We start from the raw sequence: 26143 nt of genomic DNA, 5'->3' as shown, positions 1-26143 counted from the left end.
GACAAAAGCCAATAGCTGTCAAATCTCTGGATTAATGTAACTGTGTGCATATCTGGGCAAAGAGAAGGTGTATGGCTTTAAAATGGCACAGTTGATAAACAAGTAGCCTGGAGAAAAAAATGACTGAACAAAGGTGCATTTGTCTCTTGAGTAAGACGTTGCGTTAATCACAAGTCAGTATGCCACTGATTTTCTCAGACATTGCCTCCCAGGTGTGGGCAATGTCCATGCCAGGCCTGAGCACAGCTGTCACTGCATTTTGATTCAAATACTGGGGGGCTTTTCCATTGCCAACATACGAGAACTGAGTGCTGATGATCTGCAAAAGCTCATGAGGAGGTGAGAACTGGGCTGCTCTGCAGCCTCCACTGCTCTGCTGCCCATCAGCTCCTGCTGCTGAACCGGGACGTGGCCAGAGGTGGCTGCTGCTGCCTGAAGAAATGTTGCTGCGGTTCTGGGACGTTCACAGAGGTGAGCATGTGACGTACAATTCGTCTCCAGCAATGTTAGGCCGTTTCCAAACCTCCGTGTTCTTGCAAATTACCCATGTTTGGTGCTGTCACATTGCCAGTCCGAGGGGAAAATGTGGGGAAAAGATGTGTTGGAAAATCTCCCCTTGAGACCGTGCCTGACAGGCTGGGTGCTCCTAAGAAATGTGTAGCAAACTAAGGCCCAGGTAGCATATATTTATTAGATAAATGTGCCTAGTGCCATAATATTTTCTACTAATTCTTTATGGATTGAATGATAGATCTATACAGGGAACACTGTCACGAAAGGAGAGCATCCTTTTAAGTGCTGGAACTTTTTCTTTTTCTCTCTATGGCTTGTTGAATATGGAAGGCATTTACTGTGTTTGCCTTATTAGAGTGGTTTAACAGAGATCCTAAAAATGCAGTGAGCCCTCAGAAAGTTGTCTCTTGATCCTTTTGAACTGTCACCAGTGGTCAGCCTCTTCTGAGGTAAGAATTGTTTTTGTTTGGACATCATTGGTAGAAAATGTAATTTAGACTGCTTGTAGAAGATTCAGAATATATGTGTATAAATCAGCAAAAAAGTTTCAAGTGGAAGCTCAGCCCGAGCTCACAAAGTATTGCTGATGGCCATGGATGTGGCGGGTTCTTTAAAGGCACAATGCTGCTGCTGCAGGATATCCCTGATGGGTTTGGATCCTAACTATACAGAAAGCAAGCCTGAGCTTTTTCCATTAAGCTGGACCCAAATGGTTTTTTAAAAGCTGGACCAGAGTATGCTTTTGTGCATCCAAGGTTATTTCTTTGTCTGAATGATGGAAAATAGTCATGCGCTGATGCAATAGCTGTTCTTTCCTAGGCTGTACTTTAACCCACATATATTAAAAATGTGCTTCTGATTATGGCTGTATTTTGATCTCAAACTGAAGGGCTCATGACAGAGATAGAGGGTACTCTCTTCCCTTTTCTGTCCTTCCTCTGTAAGATAAATGCCCATGGGAAGCAAGCTGCTCCTAGCTTGAGAGCTGAAGTTAAAAACAAGGTATGGCTTTGCATGGCTTCATTTGAGATGCCTTAAAATGAGTACTGGCTCATGTCCTGTCCCAGGAATTACTATTTTTTACGGTTGAATATTGAACTTCGGGCCAGTTCCTTGGATGGCAGAATAGCTTATATCAGCTGTCCCTGGCTGGTGTAAGCCAAGAGCAGTCACCATCACAGCAGCTGCCATCTGTTTCAGCCCAGCTGTAGGTTGTGCCACTTCTTTCAATGGCTCGTGGGCCCCGATCCTTCCCTACAATCAGAGCTGGGAGCCATGGACATGCCTTTGCTGTTGTCACCATTCTTCTAAGAAGATATCATTTGACATTATTGTTTATGTCCTGCAAGGTAATAATTCAGCAAAGTTAAGGATGTGGCCATATATTGTGCTGAGCCAGTGCCTGAACTAATACTAAGGAGAGCTTTGCAAATGGGAACATGAAAAGTGGATTGCTAAAACTTGGAAAATAAATACTACATACCTTTATTTTTCAGTGTTTTACTACTGAACTGTGGTGAGTTGAAAGGCATAGTATGTTTCATAGGCAAGACCTCATTTTATTTATGATCAGGATATTTTTAAACTCTCTTTCCATCTGTATGAATAGGAGTCATCGACACTGCTAATGCATTGTTCAGTGTCAGTGATTTCTATTTATGTGTGTTAAGGAAATAAGACTGATGCTATAAAATGCCAACTTCTGCTGATGCTACCTGAACAGACAAAAACGTTACTCATCACAATGTTACGTAGTAAAGAGTTGGCACATCCATTAACAGCTGTTACTGCACACTTCTTATGTCTGTTGTCCGCAGAATTTTCTGAGTCCTACCTACTTCTTATGTGGTATTTGTTTCCATGGTTCAAGCTCATTGCAAGTTTATAATGGAAACAGTTTTAGGACTGAAGTTGCTGTTTTTTGAAGTACTTTATGTATGTAATACTGGTGGGGGGAGCTGCCTTTCTCTCAGCTATTCTTCAGTTCTGTGAACTTGCAGTATTTTTCCAGTGATATGCACTTCATTCAGTTGTAGATTGTTGTGGCTGAATAAACAGGTATCACAAAACCTAAACATACGGCTTTTTGCTCCTTTCTTTCCTGTAGCTGATCTCAAACTGGTTGCATGAGACTATGATGTGTGTGATCATGGTATCTACGGTAAGTGTCTCATCCTTACCTTCTCAGTCACTTTACAGGCTGCAGATTGATTTAATTTGTCAGGTACCAGAGTTCTTAGGAACTTTCACAGTTCCAAGTGACTACAGATAGTGTAGGTTTCAGGGACAGGCAAATTTATAATAAACAATCAGTCTTCCACTTCCCTTGCTTTCAAAAATATTATTGACTATTTTGGGAGGAGGAGAGGTATAGCTGAAATCAGCTTGATGCATTTCCCTGCCAAAGACTTAAAAATCAAAACTAGTTGTAGACAGTTTTCACTCCTGCATATGATGCGTTTGCACATGCGTGCTTGCTCTCACTGTTGGTCCTACCCTCGCTCTCTTCCTTTTTCCCCTTCGCTGATGGCTAACAACCAAATGCTGAGTGAGAGGATGACACCAGGAAACTGGGGGATAGATATAATGACTTGTTTGAAGCAGACATCAGTGTCAGCCTACATTACAGTGGTTATAATCAACTGGAAGTAAAACTATTTAAAATAGGGGTGGGGGGGAAAACATTTATTTTCCCAGACTTTTTTTTTGGGGGGGAGGGGGGGGACATTTTGAGATAATTTCATGAAAGCGCCTCATATTATTACATCAGCTCGACAATTTGATATAACTGTACATAATGAAAGGAAATTGCAGGCTATGAAATTTTCCTTCGACCTTTTAACATTGTTCACATTTTTCCCCCTGCACAGGTTGCTTAATGGCAGAAGAACTGAATATCATGTCAGCAACTGACTATTAGTTCTTGGCAGAAAGATTTGCATAGGCATTTGTGACAACCTGGCAATGAAATAATGGTTAGCGTTGGCTGACTTCTACAGAGACAGAAACTTAAATGAGCTCCATCTGAAAGTAATTGCTTTCAAAATACGAAATAATGATAGTGGAGGGAGCGGGGGAGGGAGAAGTGGGGGGAGGAGCTGTTCTTTACCTCGTGATACAATGCCATGGTGAGAGCCATAGCTGTGAAACTCCAGCACAAACCTGGCTCCACAGGTAAAAGCTACACAAAGAGCAGCCCGGAGGCCTACAGGCTATGAAAGCTGCTGTGTTTTAAAGCACTGCCAGATCCAAGTGGCTGGGGCAGGCTGGAGCCCGGGCACTTCTACTTGAGACTACCATTGAAATGCTTCTGTATGGAGCTGGAGCCTTTTCTTTCACATTTGAGCATCCAGTGTAGGTGTGTACTACTGTACAGTATGACACCGCTAACAAAGATTAGCAAAGTGTTGGCTTTAACTTTTCTAAACCATGTTGCTAAGTTTGCAAGCCTAACTGCATCACAGTTAATATTCTAGAAATAAGCAATGTTGTTTTTTTTTTTTTTTGGCCTCCATCAATTGGGAAGAACGTTTGCTTGCTACAAGGGCTTTTTCTGAACATAAGAATGCAGAGCAACTTGTTTCCTAACTCCCTTTGCCAGACGATGGGAAATAAATAAGCAACCATCAGTGGCGAGAAGCGTAGAAATGGAAAGAGAATGCACACAGGCTGACCGTAAGTCTTATTTCCTACAGGTAAGCATTACAGAAATCGGCTAATTTCTGGGGGATTTTTTTCACTGCAACCAAACAAAAATTATTAGTGTTCAACCAACCCCTTTTCTATTGCACTGACCTCCCCTTGATGTGCACCTCCCCGTCTTCAGTGCTGCCATCACTTACGGTTATAGTTTCAGAATGGGGAAATACTTCAGCATTTCAAAGTAGTAATAAGCACTATTCATCTCGCTACGAACCACGAAATTACAGTTGCAAAGAAAAGATCTGTGCCACAGAACACAGATTCTGTTTCTGTTGCGTTAGCATGCAAATACATTGGCTTATACGGGTGTAGAAGGGTCAGCACTGTTGAAACACACCGCTGGTTGACCCCACGCTAGACAGACCAATAGTCCCTGCAGACATTGGCAGAATTTTAATGAGTACTTGAACTGTACAACCAAGAAGTAATGGCAAAGCTGACTGTACACAATGTTTCTCTAGCCGTTGCCTGAAGCGTTAATTTCATTTGAAAGGTGGAGAATCTTACAGTGAATTTATAAAAATGCACAATTCTCTCTCAAGATACTGTACACTATTCAGCAGGTTAAAAACTGAAAAAAATCTTTCATTAAAAAAGTCATTACATTATTTGTATACATCAGGGATAGTCTACACAATCACGTTCATCTAGAAAATATGTGCATTATAAACCATTTCCATGCAATGTAACAATTTCTTATTTCAAAGGTGGTATAAAAAGACAACACAGCAGTCCTAATTACTAGAACACTACATGTAAAACAAAACAAATGTGCATCCTTTTATTGAATGTGTTAGATGAATAAAACACAATAACAAAGATTCATAAAGATGCAGAACTCTTCTTTCTACCACGTGACTACAGTACCGAAAGATACAGGTTTAATGTGAAGTGTGTGCAGTAATCATTTTAGGCAAAGTGCCTCTTCAACTGCTTGTTCATCATGCTAACCCAAGACAGACTGTTGTGTTTAAGATTATTGTGAAGTAGTTTCTGCATCTAATAACTCAGTATTTGATCACCCTGCAAGCTTAAGAGCACTGCAGCTATAAAATAGTGTATCTATTGCATCAAAGTATAAAGTGTGTTGCTTACAGTTTAAAAATCTATAGAAAAAGTTTGTTTTCCGTACAAAAATGTTGAAATTTTGTCAAGATATACATTTTGAGATGTGAAATTTAACACATTCCCTTCAACAAGGAAAGGAGCTTATAAATGTGAGGCATTATTTAGCTGCAGCAGAGACTTGGGCAGCGGTGCGTAGGACGTCAGGGTGCTGTAGTGGCTAGTTTAGGGAACTAACACAGCATAAAAGTTTGTGTATTTAATTACGTGATATTAGTGTTTCATTGATACCAGCAGCATAAAAACAAGCACCACAAAGAGTGTTTTGGTGTAACTGAAGATTCTTAGGCTTCTTTCTAAGTTGGTGGAGGCCCATTGGTATATCGCAGCATAGGATAGAAAGAACGGGCAAAGTTGTTTGCCTGGGTGCAGCTGTAGTCTTGCTCAGAAGATGGAATCATGCAAGCCAGAAGTAGAAGCAGTAGAAAGAACAACTGAAGGGGTAAAGCTGCTCGTAATACACGGTAAAAGAAGGAGGGGGACCGAGGAACTACTTTAGTAGGCTGTGGATGGCTTTCAGCTCTGAAAAGAAGAAAAAAAAATAATTCAAGCTCTGAAGTGCTTTTTTAAGTAAGTCATTTAAAACTGCTTCTCTAGGGTTCACACTACCCCTCCATGATGCAGGGCTGCATATCTACAATGCATATCTGCACTGTGCATGAAACACTTCAATTGTAACTTCAAAGCATGCAAGACTGCTCAGTAGGAAGCCAGCTGACATTCCTTCTCACTGAAAAAGAAACATCTTTAAAATAGGGTAAAAAGTTACTCCTTTAAGCTATTTTTGGGGTTGCAAAGTCAAGTTTTCCCAGCAGACAAACAAGCCACTCTAACTACTTGGAAATGCACAATGGAAAACCACCATTCCAAACTGTTTTGGCTCTATTCTCCCTGCGCATCATTGCAAACAGTCCTTTGAACAGACCCTAATGTACCGGGGGTGACGTTTTAGCTTAGTCCTTCACATCTGTTTTTAAGAAGTGGCTCTAAGATGCAAGTTTCTTCGTCTAGATAGGCCGGTGGGATTAAACAAAGATTTAAAACACAAATATTCCCAAATTTGTTACAAAAAAAAAATTTTCTCAAGTGCAAAGTTGAGTGAAGGCTGCACATCAATGCAGAGGTTTAAGAGCAGGGGTGTTAAAGGACAGCAATTCACTGAAGTGCAGCCCACAGCTGGTACATAGAGGAGATACTGCACACTGGAAGAAATCCCCTCCAGTGTGTTAACTTATGAGGAACAGCTGCCCTCTCTCATTTTCACTATACTTCATGAGATTAGATGATTATAAAATAATACCTTGTGCTGCTGTTGTTTCTGCCACCTACAGTTCTCCTTACTGTGATCTGTTGAGAGAAATAGTTTTTATTATCCAGGATTCAGAAACTACAATTTCTCTTTCTCAGAAAAGACAGGTGTAGACTTTAAAGTTCTGTTGTAAATTCTATAATGCGGAACATGCATTTAAAAGGTAAAATGATTACACTTGAGGAACCTTCAGGCTAAAAAAAGATACACTATATGCTGATAGCAAAATATTAGAAAAGAAGACTTGCCTTCTTCACAGGAGGGCTGGATTTCACTGTGACTGGATGATAGGCTCCTGAGTCCAGGTCATCTGGAACTGGCAGGAATGCTCTGGTATCCTAAAAGGTAACCACACCTTCCTATTTAAAATGCATGCTCAAAACTCTAAACAGACGAAGTGCAAAGACCCACCTCCCATTGTCTCTCTGCAGGTGCACAGCCACATTGCTTCTTTAGCTGTGAATAACTAGCAGTAAACAGGTGCTCCAGTGTAATAAAATATTCTACTATGCACAGTGAGAAGGAACTGTGACAGTGCAGGTATTATCTTGAAAACACCTCTATCTGCTATCTCTCAGTGATAAGCAGTGTATTGCTGCGGACTACGGAACTCCTGTGTGTTCATTACACATTCCTGGCTTGATATTTGGTATAGATCATAGGATAATTCAGGTTGGAAAGGCCCTTAGGAAGTTTACCTAGTCTGACCTCTTGCTCAGAGCAGGGTCAGCTATGAGATCAGGCCAGGTCATTCATGACTTTCTTCTGTCTTCTTGAAACTCATCAAGGATGGATACCGTACAATGTCACAGGGCAATCTATTTCAATACCTGACTAGCCTTGTGGTACTAAAGCTTTCTGTTATATCCAGAGTTAACTGTTCTTGTTTCAGCTTATGAAGGTGGAAGTACCTGAGTTTTAAGTTAGTATTTTATAAATACTTTTATTCTTAATCTGTTATTATATCTCAGTAAGACCCACAAACTAGTATTTAAACTCTGACTCACCAGATTTCCTTGTATCGTCTTTAAGTCATGTGAAACTTGCTCAATAAGCTGTTTCAGTTTCTTTCCAATTACATGGACCTTCTCTTCAGCTTCAATGTAATCCTCACCATCTGATTTAAGCAGCAGGTAAGCACAGAGTTCTTGAAGAGAGTTTACTTTAGGCTGTTGTTCCAGTAGCTCTTTCTCCAGTTGCTTAGAACAAACAAACAAAAACCAGTGCAATGAACTGCTACTTTCGACTTTGAGGATGTTCTTATAAACAGATGAGCTTTGGAAGGCTTTAAAGAACAACTCAACCTGCCTATTAGTCCACAATACATAGGAATGGCTGTCACAGCTACATATGAAATGAACTTCGCTCTTTAAGAGACTGGTTGCACCTACTTGAACTAACATTTAGAAACAGTTGGATGTGGGCAGTCGTATTTCAGCATAAAGACTGTCCATCAGGAACTTGTTGAATCATAGAATAGCCTGAGTTGGAAGGGACCCACAAGGATCATCAAGTCTAACTCCTGGCTCCACACAAGACCACCCAAAAATCAAACCATATGTCTGAGAGCATTGTCCAAACACTTCTTCAATTTTTTGCTGCTGTGACCACTTCCCTGGGGAGCATGAACTTATATCTGATGCATAATTATGGAAAAATGCCTCAGTCTCTTAGTCCATTCAGAAACTGATCCCATGCCTGACTGATTAATATAGCAGGTTCAAGGAAAGGCTATCAACATCCTGAGAAATAAACAAATTGCTCTTCATTTTGTGGTGAGAGCTATTAATTCATTGGAAGAACTGAGGTGCTGTAGTTACATCCACGCTTACCATTAGCTCCTTTTGGCATTCCAATATTGTATGGGGATCAGCATTTGGATCTGTGATTTGTGCTTCATTCCTTCGTCTGTCAGCACTAGCTAACCACAGGATTAGTTTTTGGCTCTGATCATGGAATTCCTAGAGAAATAAGGGAAGGTTTGTACATAAGATAAAAAACCATTTTAGCAGTGCTTTCACCTGGCTTTGCCTACAAAAGAAACGAACAGCCCACATTATTAGAAAGAGCTGACAACGTATTCATGATTAGTGAGGCTTTAGCAATCTTGTTAAACTATTGCATCTATATAATAAAAAAGTATTATCCAGTTCAGAGATATTTTTACCAAACCTTTTAAAACCAACAAAGTCAAGATTATAATGAAAAGAGTACACTTGCTTTGGATTCTGAGTAACCATTCTACCAACGGACAGGAATTACCCCTTTGCTCTCTCTGCTTATCCACCCCACAGAAGCATCCCAAAGAGGAGTTTTCCCATATAAGCTGCATATTGTATGCACCTGGCAATGCAGTAGGGCTTGTTGTAAACCTTTCCTCCAGTTGTCCAATGCATGAGTTGCTTTCTCCCATCGCAAGTTCACTTTCCGAAGCCTGTTCTGAAGCTCTTTGAACTCTGTGCTCTCCGCTTTCTGGAATTCTTTGCTGCTCAGGTTAACTGAAAGCACCACTGCCTTGTAGTTATCAAATGCTTTAAGCATGTCCTGGTAGGAAAAGAAGATTAGGAGCTTGTATGAATGATGGTAAAACATATTGGTTATTTAAAATAAAACAATGTCCTCAAAAAAAAAAAAAAGAAATCACAGTTATTAGGGAAAGCTGTTTGAATCTGGTGGCTTTTCAGACACTGCTGAGGAACATATTTAAGTAGGTAGCCTTTTTTTCATTAAACAAAAAACAAACAAAGAAACAAAAAAAACCACCATTCACTTAGAAGAAAACAAGTCTGGCTGGCCCTGCGCTTCTCCCTCAGTTACAAGCATTGTGTCTTAATCCACCTCTGCCATTCATTCCTGAGCTTAGCATTTCTGTATCTTTTCCTGACATTTGGACAAATATTCCCATGTGTCATCACATGACATTTCTTCTTGATGTTAAAAGGCTTAGCCACCTCAGAATCTTAAAATAATGCTGAAGGTTTGTAGTCCATCCTCCTGTTCAAAGCAGGGCTAACTTCAAACTGAGAGCAGGCTGCCCTAGGGCCTCAACCAATCAGATTTTGAATATCTCACACAATGGAGATTCACTCTCCCCTCTGAGCCTCTGGTCCCATATCAGGCCACCCCAGTTATGAGAAACTCTTTTGTCTTCTCTCTAGTCAGAGTTTCAACCCATTTCTCTGACTTGTCACGGTCCCTCTGAATGGCAGCCCTGCTTGCGCTTCCTCTCTCCCTTAAAATTGCAGGGTGAAATAATGTGGAATTTGCCAAGTCATTGCTGTATCATATAACCACCTTATGTTAATGTAGAGCCCACATTTTTTATTTTCTTAAATGAATGCCAAACAACGTCTTGTACCCTCAATAAGTTTACGGATTGAATCAAGGGTATTCAGTCTTCTTCAAGTTGTGGGCTCTTGCACTAGAAAAGTAAGAACTGCAGGATGAGTACTGCAATCAACACTGGTCTGATTGCTTTTCTTAGTAGCCTTTGTGAGTAAGAATCTCAATCTATGTATTCTCAAGGTCTGCAGCCCACTTGTTGAAAGCCACTGGTCTAAATTACATTTTGCCCAACAAAGAGTTCAGTCTCCCTCCAAGCAGCGAAATTTCTCTCAATATCAGACAATACAAATGGTCCAGCACAGACTTTTAACCACCCGTAAGCCGGCCTGCAGACAGACTGGCTTTATCATCATATAGGGCAATTGGGATGTTCTGACATCACATGAAATTCAAGGTCTTATACAGCATGCTGGCTCTTCTAGAGATCCATAGAGACCCAAGCTGTCTACAGAGAAGATTTTTAGCCATCTGGACTCCTATTTAGAAAATTCACAGGAGAAAAGCAGAAGTGAGGCTGTGTTCCTCAAAGAGGTGAGACACCCAGATCCAGCTTGAGGGAAAGCACCTCGTTCCACTCACAAGACATCCCTTGAATCTTTCCTAGAACTTGGTGCCTAAGCCAGGCTGGCACATAGGATCAGAGTTGTTCTTAGTGGAGTCACACACTGGAGCACAGAGTCATTCTCCTTGGCCTAATGACTGCTCAAGGCCTTGTTGACTTCTGTGTAGGCTTAAGCATCCTTTAAACATGCCTCATAAATCCCTCCCCTGGTCAGCAAAATGTCTCATTTGTGAGCATCACCCAGAGTGTGACACCAAGTTGATCAGTAGTCTTGCAATCTGGGTAACTCACACGAAACTGCTGGCAGGAGGCTAAGCACACAGGGATTTTGCACTCCTACCGGTGTTTGTAGCACTTGTTCTCTCAGGGTTCTACCAGAGTCTGAACGTAGCACTTAAAGGTACCCTGGTAACCTGCTGGTTCCACTTGCAGACTTTGCTTAGTTCTAATTAATTTATGGAAGCTGAGAGTCATAGCAGGCAACACAACATGACCTCACATGCTGATGAATGTTCACATTATCGTGTCTCTAACTGGTTTATTACTTGGCTGAAGATTAACAGAGACTGACTAATGAATTTATTTTGTTTCTCATTTTAAATTAATATATACTATTCAATGAGAAGTCTACATTTGTTAATTGAAAAATACCACTGCATGTTTTGAACTTTTTGTATCCTTCAACTACCTGACTCCGGGTATGACAAAAGCACTATTTAGAGCTAAGATTTTTTGCAAATACCATGTTGCTAAAAAACAGAGCTTTAGAGCAGATCTTTCTCAGTCACCCTTTTGGAGCTACAAAAAACAAAACAAAACAAAAAAACCATACTAATTCAATTAAAAATAAAAATCAGCCTAAATCAGCCTAGACTTTGCAGTCTGTAGACTTGACTAATTTGCAATCCTTTTCTGGTTTGTGTAGAGGAGAAATAACACAGAACAGGGAAAAATGCCAGTATCATTGCTCAGAATACCCAACCACATCCCCCAAGACGAGGCCAGACACCTGACATCTGGGGAGTCTAAGCTTTCACTTTTTTAGCCTTTTTCTGTGTTTATTTTCTAAAATATATGGCCTAAAAAGCCATGTTTGTGGTTGAATGTTTCTGTTTTGAGAGCATGAAGTTCCTTGGTAAGAAAACAGAAAGGGAGGGGTTTTTACTTCAGCCTGTCTGCCTGTTGTACCCAGGCATACTGACTGCAAATCTCTACAGATGAAGACAGAAGCACCTTGCTTAACCAGCCTCTTTAGTCCTCTTAGCGGAAAACAGCTTAGCTCCTCCGTGACATACACACATTGTTATTAGAATTCATGCTGTTGACAAACCATAGGAGCACAAAAGACAACAACAAAGAGCATCAGCATTTTGAAATCCTGCTTCTCAATGTGCTACAACTTACTTTCAATTTCTTGACCCTTTGTTCCATCGCATGCATGCCGGTTGGAGGTTTCGCTTTTTGCAGCTCCTCCAGCTCTTCCTCAGTTTTATCCAGCCAAGCAGAGACGTCGCTGAGATCAGAGTTCAGCTGCTGCCACTGCTGCAAGTTCTGTTTCATCCTGAGTTTATTTCTGAGGTCTTGAGCTTGAATGAGCTCCCACCTATCAATAATGCCTACAAGTGACAGAACAAGAAATGTTTACATCTTCAGTAAGGTGAACAGTCCATAAAACAGATGCAAGGAGTTTCACAAGTAAATTACTCTCCAACCTACTTAAGGCCAAATAATTGCTACCATGTAATACTTAACATCTTTTTTACTTGAGATTATGGAGTCTACACTTTCACGTTACTGGTCAAGTTATCCACAGTAATACTACATAGGATTTTAAGCATGTTAATCATAGAATCACAGAATAGCTCAGGTTGGAAGGGACCTCAAAGATCACCTATTTCCAACCCCCCCACCATAGACAGGGATGCCACCCACTAAATCAGGTTGCTCAGGGCCTCATCTAACCTGGCCTTGAACACCTCCGGGGTTTGGGCATCCACAGCCTCTCTGTGCAACCTGTTCCTCACCACCCTCTGAGTTAAGAATTTCCTCCTAATCTCTAAGTTTAATCTCCCCTCTTTTAGTTTAAAACCATTCTCCCTTGTCCTGTCATTATGACACATTATGATACTCTGATTGAACAAAGAGTTACTCTCCATCTTTATTAAGACTTTGCTTTTGTAGGTTTACCTATTCACCCCATGTACAGAAATCAACCCTGTGATATTAGAGGCGTAAGTTAGGTAAGCTGGTGTGTATAGCTGCATTCTTTTTACCACTGATTCGCTTTTATGATTGCAGTATAGATGTGATCTTCTTACAACCTCAAGCGCCTGAAACCAGGATTGAGGTCTTAAAAGGTTACGAGAACCAGCTTGTTGGCCTACTTTGAAGACAGGACCACAGTGAAGACAGTAAAGAACGGAGTACACAACTAACTTTGACAAAACTATTTTGTAAATGGGAGCTGTAGCATTTTGTTATACAAAGTACCAACAACTAAGAGAATGAAGTATGGCAATCTTGGTTTAGACAAAGAAACACACTTCTTTGGTTTGAAATTTGTGAAGCATTCAGTATCCACACAAAAGTGTTTCCATTCATTCCAATCAGCAAAGAGATATATTATGAGTAATAAAAAATCCAGATTCTGGCAGAAAAAGTAAAAGGTTTGAACAGAAAACTTGTGTTGGACAATGCCAAGTGAAAAGGCAGCTCAATGAATTTTACCAAGATATATTGATTTAAGTTCCCAAGTCAAATGTGTTGTCTTTGTGCCATCTCTGCTTTGTTGCCCCAAGAACCACAGGTAAAACACCCCAGCACCTAAGGCACTCCTAGTGCCTGAATGCTCTGTACCTGACTGCTTCTCTACAGCTGCTATATCCACAAGCTCTTGGTCATCCTGGGGCTCTTCATCACTCATGTTAGTGGACACAATGTTCTCCTTGTTGACACTGGTGCTGCTTGCAGAGCTGAGCTGCTTCACCTGGAACGACATTTTGGTGCGTGAGCCCTGCACATTAACAAGCCATCAAAGGTCAAGCTTCATTTATGTTAAAGTGGGGTGTCTGAGCTGAGCTCCTGCATGTCAGATATCGCACTGGGCTTCTGCTTCTTTGCTAACAGTTTATGCTGGCTCTCCGTGCCTTCTCAGCAAACAAACAAACAAACACTATAGTGATGCTAATTATCACAAGACTGGACCTGGTGGAGCAGTCTTGTAATGTCTACTGGACATTACATGACGGTACATTATGTGTACTGGACAAACTACATTTGCTGAAGCTCTTTGTGGGATTCTGGGTTTTGGCAATATTGACTCTAAGGCTCCAAGACTGTATTAATGGTGACAAAAGCAGCCGGATACCAGTACCACCGTGCGCCTGGGAGAGTGCTGACAACAGGTCCAAATCCAGAGCCTGTAAGTTGCTGGTGAAGACCACAGCTGGGACCGCTGGGAACCAGCCACCATGGCTGAACAATCAACAGACAACAAGCACTTTTTTCAGTGCTACTGCCACTGGGCCTTTTTTTGAATGCCCAGAAACAGATTAAATGGTGAGCTGCATGCTAGAAAAGGACACTCCAGATCAGTTTGCTTAGCAAAGGGAGATATATAAGTACATATCAAGGGAGGGTATTCACAACCCCTCCTTGTGGAGTTAAACTCTCCTAGAATCATCCCATGACAACAGAGGATGTATTTTCCTCCTGACACTGTCTCTGATCAAAAGCTTAACATACTGCTCAGAATTGCTTTAGAGAAGCTTTTCTAGTGAGTGAACAGATACTCTCACTGGTTTCCCGAGCCACCAGAAGTAATAGCCAAGTTTGCATACATTGAACAACCTCCCCCTCTCCCAACCAATCTTTTTCTTAATGCTGGAGAGAAGAAGATGGAGCTATACAGCTTCCTGCATAGCTGTACAGACAGCATAGTATAGGTTCAGTGCCCGCAAAGCCTCAACTCACATAGCCTGGCTTATAGGGGGTACTCGTCTCTGGACCAGACAGCACATTGCCAACCATCTCTGCCTGGCTGTATCGGTGTTTCCTGCAGACAGGGCTATCTGGTGAATGCCAGGGATGAGCTTCTGAAACAGACTTTCCTGAAACAAATAAAACCAAAGCATATGACATAAGTGCAAAATCCCACCTCCACAAGGAAGCTGTTGCTTTGTATTAAGTTAGAAAGCGCTCTAAATAAAATGGCATCGTTATGGCATAAAAACAACAGTTTTGCAGCTTTCCTTGCAAAGCATGCACATTTGCAAAACGTCAACAGTGTTTCAAAGGTAATGAGATGACAGCCATGCAGTTATGAGACATTCTGTTTTCTTCTGGAAAATGCTTGAATACACAGATGAGTTAAAAAACAAAAGGCTGCACTGTGGTTTTGGAAAGTTTGCATCCCAACAATACTATCACATATCTGCAACACATTTCAGCAGGGACACGTCTAGACATGTCCTGATTTGGAGAACATTTGTTCTAGATTTAACAGACAGGACACACATGGTTCTGTCATGCACGATGCAAAATACAAAAAAAAAATACTTGCAGAGTTGGAACTATTTCTCCCAGTAATTACATAATTAAAATTATAAACGACCAAAAAAGTGATACTACCCAGAGCAAACCACCAAGAAAGTACCAAAAGACTTTGGATCAATACAATGAAATGCACGTTAACCACCTCGGCATTTACCAGGCAAAATCTAAATGGCATGTTCTTGACTGCTTTGTAATGTAAATGTGAATACTGCAGCGTAAGAACACCATGGCAGGATGAGACATGGTGTCCACACAAGGCAGGAAGTCAGACATTACATATGAGAGAGGTTGAGGAATATAGCGTGCAGCACAGGGAGATTGCCATGTTCAGACACATGCATTAGCAGGTGCCTACCAGAAGATGCTTTCAAAGTTTTTGTGGTCATTTTAAGATATGCCTCAGGATTTTCAGTGATTTCTACATCTGAAAAAAGAATAATGTCATTTTCCTCACTATGCAATATTTTCCAGATATTAAAAACAACTGAAACAATAAGGGACAGCAAAGACAAAGAACAAAATAAAAAGTTGTTGGCACTGTTTTCATCAGTCTTTTTTTAAAAGTAAGGTTGCTAAAAACCTTGTGTTCTGCAAATATAAGCTACGTTTAGACAATACCATTCCCTTCATCAGGACACTTAAGAGATGAGACTGCTCACATCTATTAATAGTACTTGAAAACCAACCAACAACGTCGAAGCAAGACCTCAGTCCCCCTCCCTTCCCACATAGGGACATCCTGCAACTGTCCATCTCAAAACAAACAGCTAGCAATTGGTTCTCACCTGACAAAGCACTGTAGTATGTTGCTTCTTCTTCGTCCTCGTGAGAGGAAGAGCCCCCCACGTCACCTGTGTGATCCCACTCGAGTGGGATGGAATCAACACTGACAGGGGTCTCACAGCCTGATCTTTCGTGACCTTGAGTGGGTGGCATAAGGTGGCAAAGGGACTGTGGGGAAGACGGCCCGTCACCGATGGCCTTCTTATGCCAGAGATCATTCTGGATTTCTCGGGAGTCTTCTGGGTCCGTCTCATTTTCAGAGGTCTCTTTTTCATCATCCAAACCCTAAAAATAAATAACAATTATGGCATGTTAGTAAGAATTAACATACACTCATAATTAAGATCTACACTGCTAAATGAGCTAACGATTAAGTCACACAGTACTACTGGGAAGTTTTGTGGTCTGCTGCAGTAATCCAAGCCACATATCTAAAATTAAGGAGAAGCATTTCTTCCTCCTTCTCTTTTGCCAAAACAATCCTCACATCAGCAGCTAACTCTTTTCTTTCAAGACACTCAACCACTACCATAACATCTCTCTGCAGTTTACAGAGAGGGGTACCCCGTTCCAAATGGACTACACAGGTCAGCAATGAAGTGATTGTTTTTATTCAGGGTGAACAGCTACACTTAGATGTTCATGTTACTTCTTCCACTTGGCTTTTTAATAAATGTTCTTTTTTTCAGAGCCAAAGTAAAATGAGAATCAGCTAAATGTTCCCAGTGAAAAGTAAAGAGCGTGCTGTTCCCCATCTAGGGTTGCCACAAGAAAGTGGACAGATGGAGCCTCACAAACAAATCCATAAAGAGAAATTCTAAGCACGTTATTGAAATTAAAGAAAACAAAGTGATATAAAAGGCTTTTGAAGCCCTCAAGCCACTACTATCTCAGTATTAACCCTGTGAATTACTTCTGTGCTATCATCCAGATTCTGCAGATAGAGACCCAACAAGAGAGACGTGTGGAGCCATGACTGATGACAAAAATTTAGCAAAGCTGGTATACCTACTGAGGGAGTTCCTGACCCCTCTGAGCTCAATCTACTCACTCAGACAGCTAGGGTAAGCACTAAGCATTGCACTTCAAACACCACAGTCATGTCAAAGCACCAAAATAACTGTTGCTTCTTACGGGATGCCTTGAAGTCAGTCTTTGATGGAACCGGGCAACTCGCCCAAACACTTCCTGACAGTATCTATGAAGTTCTTCCAATTCATCTTCAATCAGGGTAGCATCCAAAGGCTCACTCTTCTGAATCAACTGCTCCCCAAAAACGATTAGTTGATCAATCTTATTGGTGTGTAGTGTTATTTCCTGCTGAAAACCCTATTTGGGACATACAAGAAAATAAGATCACTTCTTCAAATCCCCTTCCTAGCCTAAGGTTTGTCCTTCATTTCTTACAGCAGTAAAAGCAAAAGCAGCAAGTGACACTGCTGCCTAATTTCATTTGGCAAATATCTTTTTACTCAAGAGGTGCAGTAGGTTGCTTTATTATCAGGATTACAGTTCCAAATGAAGTGGTATTTTCCACACATGCGTACATCAGTATGACTGCAGTGTCCTGAGCCTGCAATGGTTCAGGACATGAGAGTTCAGATAATCAGAGTTTATTTTTCTACTGGGTACATGTGATTTTTTTCTCTGTAGGAAAGAAGTTTGGCTGGTTGGGCCTCCAGCCTACATAACAGCAAACCTACATCCCAAAACAATTCATAGCATAGGGGAAAAGGGGAAAGCAGCACATGAGCAGGTTGCAAAGAACCAGGATGTTCTTTAGAATCACTTCACATGCATGCTGTCTTATTTCTGTTTGAAAGTCCCAGTTACAGCCAATGCATTCAGGGGAGAGATTCTACCTTAAAGCCAATTCAGAACAATTCTCCCTAGAAAAGAATGCCTGAATTGAGGAATGTAGCTTTTACTATTAACCCACATGTTCTCCTTTCCAGACCAGATATCACTGTTACTGACACTACAGTGTTTGAAGAAAATGGCAGGATAGAACTGAGTTTGAACACTGAATCTGAATACTGTGCAGTTTAAAATTGATTCAGAGTGGGACTTAATAAATTACTGATGTCTTATAACAAATACAGGCCTACAAAGATCTGTTGGCTGTTGTTAAGTTCCAGAAAAGCAGATGATTCTGTCAAGACAGAGCAGCCTGATAGAATCAGTTTGGTTCTATTAAACAACTGATTTAAAAGAATACATACATTTAGCTGGCGCATTTTGTCATCAAAGTTACTTTTTGAGAAGTGCTCCACATTTGTCAGCTGGAGGTCCATTTCTGTGAGCCAAACAAGGATGTTCTCCCTTGTCGCCTCAAACTCATCTCTCCGATTGGTGAAGTGCTGAAAAGGAAGAAGGGACCCCCTGTTTATAAGAATTTATCTACTGAAAAAGATATCGCAGGAGCCCCCTGAAAAAAGTTTTGTTTCAAAGCTGCTGTTCACCTCAATGGCCTTCAGGACACAAATGACAGCATGTCAGGTGTAGAAAATGTCCCCTAGGGATGCTGGTTCAAAGTGTCGTACACTGATGAACTATTCTAACTGGGGTGGGAATAAAACTTCAGCAGTGCAAGTCCTTCTTATAAGAAAAAAAATCTTGCTTCCACGCTGCATAACAAAAATACACTCTCTGCTAACACAATCTCTGCTCTGGGAAGCAGTGAATGAATTCTTTGTTTTGTTTTGCTTGAACACATGGTTTTTGCTTTACCTAGTGAGCTGTCTTTATCTCAACCCATGAGTTCTCACACTTCTACCTTTCTGATTCTCTTCCTGATTCCACCTGGGGAGAGTGAGCAAGCAGCTGTGTAGCTGTGTAGCTGTGTAGCTCCCTGCTGGGGTTAAACCACAACTAGTAATTCAAGACACAAACCAACACAAGACAGTTGCTCCCAAGTGTGTGTTTTGCCCTTGGTAACTCCTAGAGGAACCTGTGAGTACTCCTTAGTCTCTCACTCCACTGTGCAATTACCTTCAGTCTCCTCAGAATGGCAGCGACTCTTTTCTGGAGATTATCCCAGCGCTGGTTGCCTTCATGTACCATCTGCTTCAACTTGCTGGCTGAGTCAGTGCGGTTCTCGCGGGCAAGGCGCCTGTACTGCTTATTGATCAGCTCCAACTGAGTGAGTCGTTCGTGAACTTGCCGTTGGAATGCCTGTAAGGCAAATCGAGAAACTCAGTTCCTTTGCTGGTAAGAGAAAGGATCAGTGTGATAAAATCCATCAAGAGGAAGGATGATGCCCTCTCCCCTTAAAGAAAAACAAAACCAAAACCAGACCTTTCAGCTACAAAATTAAATCCAGAGAAGGATCCATATTTTAAATCATTTGCTCAGATTTTAGGAAGAAAAAAAATCAAAATAAAAATCAACCCACAAAGGTCTCTTGCCTATAGCAAGCAAATCTTTAACTTAAGCAGAATTATGTCAGTTCAGAGTACTGTATTCTCCACATTAAAAAAAATGGAGAAAAATAAACCTGCAAGATACCTGGCAGCCATATATGGCTATATTATTTATGGTCACTATACCATAACTTTGAACTGCAGAACATGTTTTTCAGTGATCCAGGCATTTCACACAGACAATAAGTATTCAGCAGTCTGAACATCCAGCCTGCTGCTAAGCATAAAAAGATGAAGTTAAAAAATTCACCTCAAACTTCTTCAGCTCCTCCTTTGCATGTGTATACAAAACTTCTGAGGAATTGGGGCTAGCTGCTGTCCTTTCAGCTGATTTTAGCCAATCTTCAAAGCGAGAATAGTCATCCAAAAACCTCTGCCATAGGCGCCAGGTCTCCTCAATTCTGGCAGGGAGATGCAAATATAGAAGAGATTTATCATAAGCTTATCATTTTTTTTTCCTTTCTCAAAATTTGGTTTGTGGCAAAACCAAAAGCATTTCTTCAAAATGCTTCCACAGACTTCTTTAGGAGCTGTTGGATAAAGAGACTTACTTCATTCGCCTTTCCATAGACATGGCACAAATGTTTCTCCACCGTCTGTCCAAACTCCTGCTAGTCTGCTGGATGGAGTCACACTCCGTCTCATTAGCACATGCATCTGAATCGTGCAGCAGAACTTCACAAATATTAAATACGGACTCCACCCCTGCTGTGTGTTGCTCTATGTCTCGTTGCAGGTCCTGCATTGACAAAAGAAGAGTTTTAGTGGTAGGCAACGTGCTTGGCTAGACTTCAGACATACCCTTTCAAAATACTGCAGAAGATGGAGAAAGAGCGATTTGTGAGTCAGTAAAAGGTTACTTAGCTTTAGAAAACAGACTTGCAGGATGAGTTGTGCAGATGACAGACTGACAGGTTAGGACAGAACTGCCATGCAAAAAGGGGTTGTCCAGATTGGCTTCTCAATGAAAGCTCAATCTTTTCATTAACAGTCTGGACAATTTTAATGTGCATTCAAAATCCAAACCTTACACACACTGCAAAGGCATACTTACTAATTTTGACTGTACCAAGTGACAGTATCTCCTGTCAGCTTACTACTCTACAGGACTTGACAGAGAGCTCATGGTACAGTTCCTGTACTTTGCTGATTGCATGATCACCGACTGGTATCATAAACTGCAGAAGCACAACAAAAGGGCAGCCCATGTTTTACTGTTTTTCTTATCCCCCCTTTCAGAGCTCCTGTTTTGACAGCCTGTTTTAAAGGGTCTGGCAAAGACCCTTTGCCTTATCTACATGTTTCTTCTCCAGAGCTTGCAGGTCCATCATATTCTGGCAGCTCCTTCTGTACCTGTAACTGTTCTTGAAGTCAATGCTACCTAGATATTTCTTGTTGAAAAAGCAGCTCTGTACAATGCTACCAACTGTGACTATTAATGAAATGACAACGCCCACTACATTTCCATTTTTTCAACCCACTCCTGGCTCCCCCAATGAAGGGTACAGATGCTGTAACCAGAATAACACAGCAACAACACCAAACACTGATGAGTATTTTACTGACAACAGCAAAAAGAACTCCCATTTAAACAGTATTACTGATTTCAGTGAACAGATGAAGCAGAATTGGTTTTGCCCTAACCTTAAAATAAACAAACAAAAAAAGACAGATGAAAAAATCCAGACATGGCTTGTAGGAAATCCAAGATGAGTTGAAGAAAGGTCTTCCCGGAAATCAACAAGGTGCAAAGAGTTGAGTATCACCCCATGGCAGTCTTCAATGGTGTTATATGAGTACCTGAAAGAAGGGCTAAGCCATAAATGGTAAAAATTTGACTTGCCAGATTTGTGATAACACAGCTTTAAAGAAAGTAGAAGCCAAAATCTTTGCATAGGTGAGACTGCCAGAAGCAGACCCAGCACCATTTTAATAGCTTATTAAGGATCCACAGATGTTTTCTGAGCAAGAAGCAGCTGTGTGTTCTTAACATGATCTCTGCTTCTCAAAGCAGGCTCTACCCTACTGCTGTTAGAGAGACCCTACCTGGAGAGACTCTCCTGAGTTCATCAAATTATTCTCGATTTACAGCTGTATTGGTGAAAATGAGAATTTGGAACACAGGTTATAAAACCGTCTTACTTACACTATAGTAAGTTGCTGATACTGTTTCATTACTTTCGGTCATGCCTGGGTTCATATGCAATAACCCTAGGCAGAATTCTTGCTGTTTTCCCAATGACCTGACTGCATTATGGTGAGACAAATACAACAAACTAAATAATGGGGCCAAGAACATATACTGAGCCCAGAAAGGTACTTTTCCTTCAACTCTGCACAGCATTACCCAGCAAACTTAAAGAGACTACATGCTGCTAGAATTCTGTAGTGCTGAAATGACTTTGAAATCTTCAAATGAATATTATTCACATTTCAATCTTCATCCTTCAACTGAACAAACATGCCATAAAGCATCTCTGTAGATGCACTATGCTTTTAAATGTCATTATTCAAGACTGAGCAGGCAAAGTTTTTCCAGTCATGGATGTCAAATGAAAGACACCTGTAGGGCATATTTCTCACCATCACTATGCGCTTGCTGGAATAATTGTTCGGATAAAACCAGGAAAGATCTTTTTATTTGTTGTGTTTAGATAAAGGTTTCTCTACCGTGGAGCGAAAGAAGCTTTTTTTTTTCCCTGTGGTCTTTTGGTCCGTACAGACTTCTCATATTCAGCCTGCTAAAAGGTTACAGTAGAAGGAGTCTAGAGGTGCCCACAGGTCTGCATTTGAAAAAGAATTCAAACAACAAAGCAGTAAGTAGTTCTGAGCAGCAAAAGATGGCTCTTGCAGTGAGCTGAAGCTTGAACGCTCATAAAAATAAATGAATTTGGACACAAGTTCTTTGTGCCCCACATTCTTCTCTGCCTGGCAATTCATTACAGCCTTTGAGAAATGCAAAAGGTTTGGATGGGGAGAAAATATCTTCCATGTTGTTTGTGTGACCATTCACAATGCAGATGGAACCATCAGAGGCACTAGACCAAAGCTTCTGATGTATGACCAGCTCCTGGAGTGCAGCTGGTAGGAGCTATCCCCACTCTTGTCACAGAGGCGGTGGACCTTCCCACTACATCTGGGACATGAGCAGATGGGGAGCCATACCAGCCAGCAGAGAACGCAGCCCTCAGGTCTGGGTCATTAAAGGATCTTTTCTTGGATAAGAAAGCAACAGCCAGAGAGACAAATGATGGGAAGGATGGGGAGAACACCTATATGTGTGGAATCTTTAAAGGCAGATGCCATAAAGTTTCCACAAATAACAGCTTTACTTTTGATCCTCAGTTTTAGGGTAAATATTCTTGTTTTACACAACGGCCAAAAGACAGCCTTGGTGATTCTCGGCCTTCCCAAGGAGGCACTTTGAACCTGGGCACAGAGGAAAAGGTGACACAGGTTATGCCACTCCACCTGCGAGTCTGCACTTAGGAAAAGCTCCTTTTCCTTCCCTGGCTGCTGCAAAGAGAAGTTTTATTCTAGGACTATCCAATTCATCCCACACTTCCATTTGGCTGGAATAGCTAGCACGATCAGTTATGCCCAATCCTTGCCATCTTCAGCAGTTTAACACAGATTCTCAGGATTCCCCTGCTAAGCCACTGTCTTGGGTAAATGCCTACATGCACTCGACCAATGCCCAACAGTGCTAGATTGGTTCATACTTATGCCTCATCAGGATTTGTGCACCATCTCACACTACCCTGAGGGGATCTTCAGAGCTTGCCTACTGGATCAGGACTCAGTCAAAGGTGTGTTTGCACAAGTCCATCCTTCAAAGCTCAAACATCCTTCTCTGCCAAGCTTGCTCTGCTGTTTGCAAGGAGGGGAAGAGTGAGCTAGTGAGGGCAACACCTCGAATTACAGCACTCACATCTGACACAGCCAGTTCGCAGGAGACCCAGTGTTCCGACCTTGCAATGCTGAGCCTAGGTCATCTGTCTTCCTGGATTTTGTCCACTGTGCCCTGCCTAGCCTTTATGAAGTCTGTTGTACATAACTGGGCAAAAACTCCGAAATATAAAAAAAACTGTTGTCTGTACCTTGTGGGTATTTAGGGGTGGAGGGGAGAAGGGGGGCAAATCAACATTTACAATACTGAAATAGCAGCAAGCAAATAAAAGTTTTCCATGTAACACATCTTGGCAGGAACATGCAGTGAAAGTTAGAAGGCCTGGCTAAAGAAAAGAAACAGGTGATTTTAAACTAGGACTAATTGTAATCAGCAACTTTTTAGCTCATTCACTATGGCTGCTCCTATTTCCCACCTGCTGTTCCGCCAGTCTCTTCTGTATTTCTTGGTCATCACAGATGTCATAAACAACAGGTTTAGAAAGCTCTGACTCAATCCGGGCCAACCAGGTGCGAAGGTTACTCATGTTTTTGTCCAAAAGTTGTATAAAAGCAAATGTTTCCTTCAGTTTCTTCACCCTAAGCAAACCAGGAAGAACATTTTGTTACAAAGATCTGCAGTCACTGGAAATGAGGTTAGCAGAAGGTGACGACAGGTGTGGCTTTATATAGGACTTAGTGTCACACCAACCTGTTGTCTGTAAATCAGAGCCATATTTTAGTCAAAAGCTACCTAAGCTGGCTCAGCAAGCCACTGCTCTACAGCTGCAGGAAGGTCTTGTGTGAATTATTTAATGAAACTAAATGAGCAGCGTGAATCTTTTAGCTTCATTCATCTGCTGGTGAGCTCTTCAGTCAGTTCCTGGACTTTTTTCTAAGTGGATGTCTGCACTGTAACATTTCTCAGTTAAACTAAAATGGGTATCTATGACCTGATTTGCCTGCTGTGAATGACGTTCAAGGTTTTCTTCAACAACCACCAGGGCTACCAGGGAGGTACTGCTCCGTCAACGGAGACATGACTGTGCCCACACAGCAGGTCAAACATTTTGGGAAACGGATGCTGACAGAAGAGGAGAAGGCCTGAGCAATAGCAGTTTCAGGCCTTGCAGCGCTGCAATGACATTAAAAGATCTTCTGAACAACAATCTGAAACGTGTGAAGAGGCGCCAGATTCTCCTGGTTGGTGAAAATAAAAAAAACAATGCTGAAAAGGGGTAATATCCAACAGCTAGAGAGAGGCATAACAGCAGACAAGCAAATGAACTGTAGAGACCATTCATTTTTTTTTTTTACAGCTGTTGTAGCACAGCTCTTGAAACACAAACTTTTCTATATTCACAGCCCTTACAGTATATTCCCACGTCAAAGTCCTTTATCAGTCCCTCATACTATCCAAGTAGCATGTTTGTACATTTTGGCAAATTTGTTCTCATGTGTTGGAGGAATAGCTGTTAAACCACCTCACTGCTCTTAAGTCTCTCCTTCAAATTCTCACTTATTCTCATTCCACCCCCCAAAACTACTAAAAAGTCCAACACTGGGGCTGACTTCAGATTGATACCAGAGCTTGCAATCTAGGTAGTTAATGCAGGAGAAATAAATACATCTAGATCATGATTTTCATCAGACCTGTTTTAAACATTGAGATTACAAGATGGGAGCAACTGTACCAAAAAGCATTCATTTCTCTCCATGAACGGAGCGGTCTGTAATGCAGTATTATAAAAACATCAACACTTCAGACACTGAAATCAGGCGAAAAAATTCCACCCTGCCCTAAGGAGAACCCACCTCTTAGCCAGCATCATTTCCCTATGCCATCCTTCCCAGCCTCTTGCATCCACCTCTTTACTGTCTCCCTCTGTCCCCGTGCCCTGGGATGGATTTTTTGGACCTTGCATGGGATTTTTGGAATGCAAATTTCTGAATGAAACCTTAAGTGACTGTCTGGTTTAAAAACTGCTCAAATGAGCCTCATTGTCTAAACCAAGTGCAGTGCAAAAAGTTAAATATGAATTGTGAGAAGGCCAGAGCATTCTCCATTCGTTAGCTACTATGACCAATTTGTCAAATGTGGCAGGGAACTGTCACCAGCTAAACAAAACCAGCAGCTGGGACTGGAAGGGCAGCTTGTACAAGGGAATCGCTACACGTCCCAAATACAGGGGACTGCTGGGAGGTCCGAGATGAACCCTAACTTATTTGGCTACAGCAGCATTGTGCAAGCTAGGAATGAGGGGGAGGACACATGCAGGCACAGATCACATCGAGGGAGAAGTGCCCTGACAGGGTACCTGGACGCTGGCTTCACACAAAGGAGCTGTCCCTCCTTGCAAGTAAAAGGAGGAGTTTCCTGGCCCACTGTCCTGCTGGGATGCTGGGCTGTCCTAGCAAGTCCTAGCAAGTTTTAGAGGAGAGGGGTCCAAACTGCCTGCAACTGAGTGGGTTTTGCAGCTACTTGTAGGATGATACAATAACAAGAGATATTTAGGACAGATAACCTACGAAGAATATACCACTCTGAGCAACAACTGATCTTATTAGCGATCTTAAGGTAATCAAAGAGGACACGTATGCCAGCTAGACACTGTATTTACAGAAAACGCTTATGAAGGGGATGTGGGAATGATCCTGCTGGATTTGTTCAGTCCTACTGATTATTGCAAATATACAGAGTAAGGCCAGGAAATCTGAGGTCTCGTATGGATTAGCAGCCTGGGAAGCAGTTTCCCCTACCTCTTGTCCCAAGAGGACTAGGCAGTACCTTCAGGTAGTTTTACAAGGTGGGTAAGAGAGTGATACTATGGTAGTTTTCTGGGCAAATATTTAGCAACTCTGCACTTTCCAAAATGAAAAATCAGTCTTGTCTGGTTGATGTAACCCTACAAGCCCACCTGAAGGATCTGCCCCAAGACT

General features: G+C 41.5%; 1 protein-coding gene and 1 long non-coding RNA gene across 2 annotated transcripts in view; one reads left to right on the top strand and one right to left on the bottom strand.

Moving 5' to 3' along the window:
* The first annotated feature begins 38 nt into the window (after positions 1 to 38).
* On the top strand, positions 39 to 4469 carry LOC121070513. The gene is made up of 4 exons (XR_005820124.1): positions 39 to 471; positions 869 to 962; positions 2621 to 2674; positions 3384 to 4469. It is a non-coding gene; the product is annotated as an uncharacterized LOC121070513 (long non-coding RNA).
* Positions 4470 to 4971: 502 nt separating this feature from the next.
* Positions 4972 to 26143, bottom strand: part of SYNE2 (spectrin repeat containing nuclear envelope protein 2) — a 189253-nt gene continuing 168081 nt past the window's right edge. Inside the window, 17 exon segments of the mRNA XM_040557776.1 lie at positions 4972 to 5862; positions 6641 to 6687; positions 6898 to 6987; positions 7657 to 7848; positions 8482 to 8610; positions 8993 to 9193; positions 11961 to 12172; positions 13413 to 13542; positions 14529 to 14665; positions 15466 to 15534; positions 15896 to 16178; positions 17028 to 17222; positions 18116 to 18253; positions 18885 to 19067; positions 19566 to 19716; positions 19867 to 20054; positions 23641 to 23803. Of these exon segments, the coding sequence (XP_040413710.1) occupies positions 5637 to 5862; positions 6641 to 6687; positions 6898 to 6987; positions 7657 to 7848; positions 8482 to 8610; positions 8993 to 9193; positions 11961 to 12172; positions 13413 to 13542; positions 14529 to 14665; positions 15466 to 15534; positions 15896 to 16178; positions 17028 to 17222; positions 18116 to 18253; positions 18885 to 19067; positions 19566 to 19716; positions 19867 to 20054; positions 23641 to 23803 (2734 nt within the window). The 3' untranslated portion in view covers positions 4972 to 5636.

This window comes from Cygnus olor, chromosome 5 (assembly GCF_009769625.2).
Source record: "Cygnus olor isolate bCygOlo1 chromosome 5, bCygOlo1.pri.v2, whole genome shotgun sequence".
In the NCBI taxonomy this organism is placed as follows: Eukaryota; Metazoa; Chordata; class Aves; order Anseriformes; family Anatidae; genus Cygnus; species Cygnus olor.
Note: the sequence above shows the minus strand (reverse complement) of the source record. Positions and strands in the feature narration are given on the sequence as shown.